This window comes from Monopterus albus, unplaced genomic scaffold (genome assembly GCF_001952655.1).
Source record: "Monopterus albus unplaced genomic scaffold, M_albus_1.0 scaffold172.1, whole genome shotgun sequence".
NCBI classification, from domain to species: Eukaryota; Metazoa; Chordata; class Actinopteri; order Synbranchiformes; family Synbranchidae; genus Monopterus; species Monopterus albus.
Window position 1 is genome coordinate 2,371,797 of NW_018128052.1, and position 9,624 is coordinate 2,381,420.

At 39.3% G+C, this 9,624-nt stretch overlaps 1 protein-coding gene across 4 annotated transcripts in view; it reads left to right on the plus strand.

Annotated features, from left to right (window-relative positions):
- kcnn1a (potassium intermediate/small conductance calcium-activated channel, subfamily N, member 1a) overlaps positions 1-9,624 on the plus strand; it is an 83,720-nt gene that overhangs the window by 62,837 nt on the left and 11,259 nt on the right. For all 4 annotated transcript variants that reach the window (XM_020616085.1, XM_020616086.1, XM_020616083.1 and 1 more), the window contains one exon: positions 9,420-9,561. In XM_020616085.1, the coding sequence (XP_020471741.1) occupies positions 9,420-9,561 (142 nt within the window). The remainder of the gene's footprint in view (positions 1-9,419; positions 9,562-9,624) is intronic.

A 9,624-nucleotide genomic window follows, 5' to 3' on the forward strand; every position in this document is an offset into this window, starting at 1 on the left:
TGAAATTGGACAAACATGGAGTCTACCTGGGGGGAATGAAAGACACAACCAGGGGGACAGGAGTGGGATGGAGGGAGGGTGGAATTGGGATGAGTGTTACAGCAGATGGATTTAACGCTGGTCACTGGCCCATTTCTCCTTCTTTCTTGGTATAGCATTTTCATAGCTAGCCTATCTCAACTAAACTCTTTAGCTAAACTCTTTTGGCTTCTCCGTCACTTCCAATAGACTCCCTTCCTCTTTTTTGTGGGGTGGCTGTGGCTCACAAGGTAGGGCAAGTCGTCTTCTGACCAGCAAGTTGGTGGTTTGACTCCCCGTCTCCCTGTCGTCATTGGTGTGTGTGAATGGTGTATGATCTCCCTGTAAAGCGCTTTGGCCAGTGCAACACACTGTGAAAATGCGCTATATAAATACAGTCCATTTACCATTTTTCTAACTCCTGACTGATCCTTTGCAGATCTCCTACTGTACCACTGAATGTGGCATGCTTTGCAGTTTTCCCCATCTCTATCTAATGCAGATTCCTTGTCCCTTTGCTTTCCCTTATCCAGAACAAGGAGGCCTAATACAGCCAGAGCTCACTCAAACACCTTGCATGCATGACTTGCCTGCCTCCCTGGTTTCTTGCTGCTTTTTAACTGAGATCTAATTCTCTTCCTCTCCTGTTCTAACTCTGTTATCTGTAACAAAATGCTCTATTTTGAGGCGATGTGAGACTGCTGTTTCTCACCTCACTTCCTCTAGTGGGGAGCCATAGGGTATGTAAAAGACAAGCTCTCAAAGTTTAGCTGACTTTCCCTGAGAGCACAGCACTGGGGTTATCAGGCTTGAGTTACTAGTCAGATACACCTACACCCAAGGTCTGAGATTGTGTCATTGCCTAGCTACAAGATACAAACAGCATCAGCCAAGAACAGACTGTCTAAATGTCTAACCAGAGAAATGGGCATAGTGCAGTCTGGTTTTTTTTTTCACACCAACCACAGGTTGACATAAAATTTTCAGACAGATTTTACAGCTTTGCAAGTTTCCAGGCTGCAAGTGGAGACAGTGATCTGTCACTACACAGATACAAATCTGTTTATGTTTGACAGAATATGTCTTTTTGATTCTACTGGCTAAACTGTTGATGGCTCTGAAATGTATCCATTAGTGCAGAGAAGTTCGGTTTTTCCAAGTATCTCTGTTCACAAATGTCAAGAAACATGACAGACATAGCAGAATGATTCTAAACAGATCTGACCCTAATACCGAACCCCAAGGCTCATAAAGTAAATTGTCTACATACATGTAGTATTGTATTTTACTTACAAGTGTCCAGTGTTTGATTGTCTAGTCATAGCAATAGATAAGAACTTGTTTTGATTATGAACCATTTTCTAAGCTAGTGTGGTTTTTGAAAGCTTAAATTCTTGTGCTGAAGTCTCACTGCTGAGTCTCATGCTCTCTTGAGTTGTTTTCCTGTGAGATTTGAACCATGGGTTAGTGGAAAAGATGTGTAATTGTGTGATGTAGGTGTAGATTATCAAGCAAAAAGGGCAATGCAGTGAGCGTGTTTAAGCATCTGCATATCATTAAATTGTGGGTCTACAGTGTTTCCAAAGCAGCGATGCAACACTCACAAAGGTTTTGATACTTGTGAGTGCTGCATCCCCTCAGGCTTGCTGAATGCACCCCTTACCTCAGATAAACACTATTGTCCATCAACAGTAAAGCTCTGATGGGGACCAGAATGCTCAATTCAAACAAGAATTTACATGAAGCATAAATGTGTCAAATGTTGCAACTAAAATACAGCACATTACAGTTCAGTGACATCAGCTTCACACTTTCACTTCCATGCAGATGCAGTACATTTAGTTAAATACGCTTCCCCCCATTTACAGTATGTTTGACTGTTTTGGTGTGTTAGTGGGCCACAACCTGCATTGGCAGGTCTGGGGAGTTGGGCAACACACAAACAGATCATTGTAGTCGAACGTCCTGTATATGCTGTAATGTGCGCTAGTAAATGTAGGACTCAGATATGATGGAACAGGTAAACTAAATATGTGGTATAAAGGCTTTATATACCCCCAGCAGTTTAGCTGTCAGTGTTGAGTCAAGGTATTAATAAAGAATTGTTTTAATAAGCAAAATGAGTGATGGAACTGTAGCTGAAGTCCTGTCATTGCTCATCTCCAGTAATATGCATACCTTGCAGATAAAGAAAGAGCCTCTCCTGAGAATGGCCAAGTGTCTCACAGCCATAAGCAACAGAGAATAAACAGCTAGAAAAAAAAGTCACTTGATAGGAGGGAATTAAAACTTGAAAACCTTAAATGTTTTTGGCAGGTATTATATGGGTGCTCCATATAATACCTGCCAAAAACATTCCCACTGAATGTGGGAACATATTAAGGAGGCAGTTGATGATCCATCAGGTTCTAGTGAACAAGTGCTAACTTAGAGCCATACTTGGTTTTGTGAGCAAACATGCAGCAAGTAGGATATTCTGCATAATGCACAGTGCCCTGGCAGATCTGGGAATGTAAGAGAAAATGTGTAGGTGTAATGAGCTGGCAGTTGGTTTTCAAAGCTTGTCTATGGCCCTTGCAGGTTGGATGCCCAGAGTTTGCAGCAAAGTCAACATAAACACTACTGAGTATATGATGAGTTTCCTTGAGCATATTATTTCTGGATAGGAAAATGCTTTTGTAAAAGTTGCACGGGGACTATCGTGAACTTAACTTGAGCTTGAGCACAAGCACATGTTTGTTTACAGTTGACTACAGCGTTGAGAGTAGCAGGGACTGGATTACAGTACTTACTGCTGAGGTGTCTGTAGCCTAATTCAGTGGAACATTTGTAATATAATACTTGCTATCTGATAACCCCAAAGACACAACCATACTCAGGCTCTGAAACATTAAGATTAAGGGTTTCCTGACCAATGCGTGCTGTCTGGTGGCCTTGTAGATTAAAGACACTCACAGCAAGGCATGACTAAAGTGCTCAGTTTCAATGTGAACGTTTGCGAGGGTTGTGCCACTGGACTTTGTCGAAGGCTTTACCTATCTGAGATTACTTGTCTTTTGTAGCAAAATGACTTGCAGAAAATCTCAGTAGTTGCAACGCTATGATGTACACATTTGCTTATAACAATTGAAGCCTGCCTACTTGCAAAAAGTGCATGTCAGCAAGTACAGTCAGTTCTCCTGGATTGTCATTATTAAATCGTAATCATATTCTGATGAGTAAAACAATAATACAAATAATGTGGACTAAGCTTCCATTTTTTGGTAATATAATAAATAATGGAAGCTTAGTGTGCAGTTACTGTGGTCACTGTGACACTGAGCCCCTTGATTGGTCAAGTATGTTTAAGAATTCATTGACCAGAGTTGAACTCAGGCACAAAGCCAAGAGAGGAAGATGGCTGCAGATATTGCTTTCTGTCCTCTGAATATACTGTATGAACTGGAGTGAAATGAGCACAGTGTAATGAGACCTTGCATATAATGTAATGAAACCTATCTTGCAGTGTACATATTACAAGGAGACCAAGGCAACTTTATTTATGTAGCATATTTCATACACAGAGGCAATTCAAAGGGCTTTCCAGAGGCAAGAAAAAACAATAACAGCATTAAAATCAGAATAATATCTGTTAAGACAAAGTGAAGATAAAACATTGTTAAAATGAGGTCAAATATGTAAAATGAACTTGAGAACAAGGAAGACAAAACATCAGAAATGGAAAATGGAGTGTGAATCAACTTGGTGTTTTACCTAGTAGAAATGTCTGTTGGTTCCAGCTTTGTGGAAATTTGCAGTAAGTTCTTTGTCCTTTTACATACATGATCCTGAAAGGTTCAGTATCAGTTGTGACATAACTACAACTGTTCTAGTGGACGTATGAGGCTGAGCACATGCTCACAGTGACAATGACATGCTTATGTTCAGCAGATGCAGTGTTTACCATGTCACCATCTTTTTCATTTTAATGCCAAATAAGTTCATGCTTGCTTTGCATATTGGCTGTAGTGTGAAAGCACTGTTAGGTTAGCAGTTTTCTTTTTTTTTAATTAGGTCATCACCACTTTGAGTTTAATCTGTCCATGTATACTGCTGCAAACACACCTGAGGAACATCCCAACGCATTTGTCCCCAGGTTATCTCAGTGAGTGCTCAAATTCATTTACAATAAGCAGCTCTCTTTGTCAGACGCTGACGGTGCCTTATTATCATCCTCGCAAACAGAGAGGACAGGTGGTTTTTACCAATTTCATATATGTGAGGTGATTCACATAAAAATAACAATAGTTATTTAAAAAATGACATACAATCTTTTGATTGCTTACAAGAATGCGACACTTTTCATTAAAGGATAAAGCTGGTCATTTTCTGTATTATGGGGTCTAACTTTTGAGAATTGAGTGGATTTGGGTAGAGAATTTGATAGAGTACAATGTCCAGGTCCCTCCCTCAGCCTCTCCGCTGAGCTTCTGCCCTGCCTCCTGCAGCCCCTCCCTGCAAAGAAGGAGAACAGAACTGAATGCATGCTAACAGGAGAGGGCCAAACTAGGGTTTGTAAACAGGTAATGTCTTTACATACAATACTTAAAAATCAAATTTAAACCAAAGTCAAGCAGTGGTAGTTAGCTGCCTCTGGTTGGTAGTTCACATTCGGGAACAATGGATTTTTTCAAATGGATTTAGAGGCATTAGGTGAAGCCAGAGGAATTTGAGTTTTGCAAAGACTACTGTATCTGTCTTATCTGTTAACACTAGGATATAATGACAGTTTCAGCAAATAGGACAAAAAGTGATTTTTATAAAAGTTACAGGCCCCAGCTTTAATAGTATTCTTGACAACCTCCATACAGAAGCTAAAACTGGCAATGAATTGCCTCTGCTCTGTCAGTCTGTCAGTCCTCAATTAGCTTCTTCTTCTATGTGATAGATCGCTGTTGTTGTTCAAAATGATTAAAAACACATCAGTGAAACACCTCTGCACTGGGTGACATTTTTTTTTTTCCCATTAGCAAACACCAGACCTGACGGTGAGGAGCTAGCAGACTGTAAACAAAGCCGAGAGCTCACACAAACTTTTGCACAGTTGACGTGGACTCCCACTAACTTAAGCAAATGATGAATGGCCACTCAGAGACTTTGGGTCAACATAATCAGGCCTGGGGTTTGGTTGCAAAAAAAGTGTCACCCAGTGCAGCGATGTGTTTCTGCGATTTCTTTTTAATTGTTTTTGAACAACAAACGAGATCTATCACACAGACAAACGAGCTAATCCAGGACTGACAGCTGACAGACATTAATCCATGGGTAGATGCAATTCATTGCCAGTTTTAGTCTCTGTACCGCTGAAAGTACCATTAATATAGAAAATGGCTGGCCTTACCCTTTAAAAAGCATTGAGACTGAAGCTAGTTATTTAAGTACTGCATCTACAAAGGCGTTCCTTTTGTTCTTAAAACAGTGTATTCTGCAGTGTTTTAGGTGTGTGCGTGTTGGTAGAATGAAGTGTGTGGCTTCTTCACATTTGATCCAGAATCATTATTGCTTGCTCAGAGCTTGTATTGCTGTTGTATTTCCTCATATGTATCATAAACTCCTCTATATACAATAGCAAAAAAGTTAAATGACTAGCTGTTCATTACTAGCACACATAAACAGAAAATGTGTTGGTTTGATACCCTGGTGATAATTTGAAGAGACTGGCAAAGAAGTTAACTTAAAGAGGCAGTTGTTACTGTTGTTGATTTGTTTAACTGCAAATTTAGCTATAGAGATTTTACTTAATATGTCTGATGTTGTGTGATTCATGCTGTACTCTGACTCGCCACAGAAACAACGTTTCACAGCTCATTTGGATGTAAATGACAGTATTATTTTATATGGCAGTGGATAGATGTCATAATCTCTGAAATATTTGCATAAGTGATGCCAGGATAATGCTTTCACCACAGAGTGTCTGTCTGGGAGAATTCAGCAGTGGGGGATAAAAACTGTCTGTAGCGCTTGTCCTGGAGTAGGTTGAAAGTGGTGCCAGCTCTTCTCCGTGCGCTTCCAAAACTCAACACAGTATATTGAGAGCCCTACAATCTATTGATTAGCTTCCTATTCAGCCTCTGTCTCTATTTGTTTATTGCCTTCTTCTACTCTTTTTCAGAGCAGAGAATTATTGAAATATGTGCACTGAAAAACAACATCTACCATTATAAAAGCAGACAATAGAACAGGAAATGTTCTCTACAACATTTTATTTCTAACAAACAAAACAGAAAACAACGCATTCTACATTTTTTGTTAAATTAAGTTGGGAGATCTGATGGAGCAGCTCTCCCATCTGTTTCCATAAACGTTTGGCCACAATTTTATTTCACCCCCCTTTTTTTATTTTGTTTTTTGTTGCCATCTCCTTTTATGCTATGGGCTAGAAACTTTGTTCAAACTGTAATATGTACTTCTTTGGTAGATTTATGCTATTACTTTTATACTTTTGGAGTTATTCAACTTTTTGCCATCTTTGAACTTCTCCATTGGAGTGATGTACTGCAGTGACAGTACTCACTATAGGCTCTCCCCTTCAACTTTTCTCAACTTTTTTTTTTGTTTTCTTTTTTTGTGTGTCAATTTTACACTCCCATAAACAATTTATGCATGATAAACGTAGAGGAATTTGTCAGGATTCAGGACCTGCACTTCTTATTGTGACAGGTTGTACATATTTTTGACTGAGATGGCCAAAAGCACAGAGATTACCTCTTATTCAGTTCCATTGTAAGAGACACCCAGAAATTGTCATCCAACTCGTAGATGACAGCTGCTTGTAACTCATGATAAATCCTTCGTTTTATGGAATATCCCCACGTATAGGGTATCAGTGTGTTTGTAGACTCTTCGTACAGTGAAGTCGTTTTTTATTTCAATATGACAAATAGTTTTTCTTCAGTAATTCATTTTGTCAGTCAAAGTTTTTCTCAAGTTTGGCTTTGATTGGTTGCTTAAGGATGAGACAGTTAACAATGCAGTGTCTGTTTGTCGATCGCCCATTTGTCCTCTGCACTCTGTCTCTCTCTCTGTTTACCGACATGCAGTCAGACAGTATCTGTGTTAACTGAGTCTCTTCTAATCCATGATATGGTCCCTCGCCTGTTACTACTTCAATAACCCTGTCAGTACTAGGCCATTCATTACCTCAACTCTCATTACTAGTATTTCCGACAGTAGTATTACTTGCTAATACTACTTGCTTTAGTTTTTTTTCTTTTGTAATTTTCTTTTAATCAACTTTTTTATGGGTTTGTTTGGGTCCATGTATCTTTAAATGCACTAACATTTAAACACTCAGCAACTTCTCAGCGATCAGTACCTTTTTGGCTGTGTATCAGCTCTCCCACCATAATTCCTTCAGAAATTACCTTTTCTAGTTATTTATGTGATACACTGTAGCACATTGTTCACTGTGCTAGAAGGTGCAGCACATGGCCTACCTTGAAAACGTAACTCTCTCTGCATGCCTTGATGACAAGATGAATGAAATTAACATAGTAGTCACTTGTAATTACAACATTTAGCCAGATGATCAGGTTTAGCCCCCTGGTAGCTATCAAAGGGTAGCTGGTGAAGTGTTGGGATGCAGGTAAAAGAGACAAGGTTGTCAAATTCAGTGAGCTTTGTCCTTTGATGCACATGCACTCCTGACACAGCTTTTCTAAATGAAAGTCCATGTGAGAAGATGTACAGCCCCTGAGCACCTGCTAACACTGCCGTAGATTCCAGAGGTGGTTTTCAGCTTTAATGTTCCCCAGGTTTTCCCACCAGTCCACTGCTCTCAATATACTGCTTTGAAGCATGCAGGATACAGACTTTTTTTGAGCATGGTATTGTACAGACTGCTTCTCTGCATGTCATTTAAGCAGCTTGAACCTCACAGAATGTTTTTGTCATTCTGTTATTTTTTTTTCCCATTAACTTTGAGCATTAATAGGAACTTCACAGGTGGAGTTGTAAGAACTGCAGAGGGCATGGTTAGTTCATTTATGATATTTGATAACAATGAACTGTCTTGGAGGAGAAAGGAAGAGGGGGCATTTCTGCAAACCCAACTCTTTTTTTTTTTTAGTGGAAAGTTAAACTTTAAAATTCATAATCTGGCCCCAAGAGTTCCAGTCTGTACTCGTGTACTAATTAGAGACGATTGTTCTGGCCATTTTGAGTCCATGTTGGGTCACTGATGGACAGTTTGAGGTTGTTAACGGTTCTCAACTGGTCCAGTGAGAATCCCTTTTAGAAAAGCCTTGACAAAAATCTAAGAAACTATACTCCATCTGTGTTTTCTCAGAAGGATGTTAGCAAGCCGTCTCAAAGTGTTTAATAAATATTTGATTTTAACTCTAAAATTAAATCTTATCTGATCTCCTCCTAGACAGCCCATTGGGAATAATCAGGCGAGTTGAATGAGGGGGAGGGGGTGAGGATTTGTCTCTCTGATGGACTTTTTTTCTTGCTGCGAAAGAAATGGGAATGTCATCATCAATCCAACTTTTTCCAGTGTGTTTTTTTATAGAAGTATTTCTGCATATCCACTGCAGGCTTTGGAGTGACGAGTCAAACATGGCTGTCAGCTATTTTCAGCAAATGGCATGTTTGCAGAGATGATTTGCATTACAAACCTTTTTTGGGGGCAGCTTAAATTCTGTGGAGGAATATTTGCAGCAAACCATGACCAATAAGCCAATTGTTAGTTTGATTTGCTGCAGGAGAATGTGCATTTTTAGATACACTAACATTGCATTTGTCGGGTTGTCATTTTCATATCGGGCGTGACCTGCAGTATTCTTTATTCATTCTTTTTTTTGCCATTTTAAATGTTTTCTCACACTGTAGTTTATATGCTAATGCATATCAAGAGTAAGTGGTTTGGCCTCAGATCTTCTTGTGAATGCTCTGTATCCTTCATCTCATCAAATGTTTAATACTTAAATTGCCAGACACTGAACATGCAACACGTTTTAAGTGGTTTTTGCTCTCTGTTTGAATTCATTCCATCATATTCCTGAAAATTATATAAAATTATTGTATCTGCTTTTTTTTCTGCCTACATGTCAGTTTAGGTTTTCTATCCATTAAACATATTACTCCATTAAACTCGCTCAGATAGACATGACATGAAGGCAAAGAATAGAAATAAATTAGTGTCTCAAATTCATTCATTTAAAACTAAAAATTGAGTTACTCAGAATGGACTTACAAAACAGGTGTAGCACCATGATTTATTCCTCCTCCAACTCCACCCACCATCCTTGTTTGGTTCACACACACCACTGTGTCATCTTCCAGCATGCTCACATTCAAGAAACTGTATCCAGTTTTACTGACTGTGTGTCTCCAACCTCTGCTTATATTCATCACTTCAGGTATCATGACAAACAGGAATTGACCAGTAACTTCCTGGGAGCCATGTGGCTCATCTCGATTACCTTCCTCTCCATTGGCTACGGGGACACTGTACCACACACGTACTGTGGGAAAGGCGTGTGTCTGCTTACGGGGATTATGGTGGGTTCCTTTCTTCTTCTCTCAGATAAATGTGTCTTAAAGGTGTGAAAATCTTGAGCAATT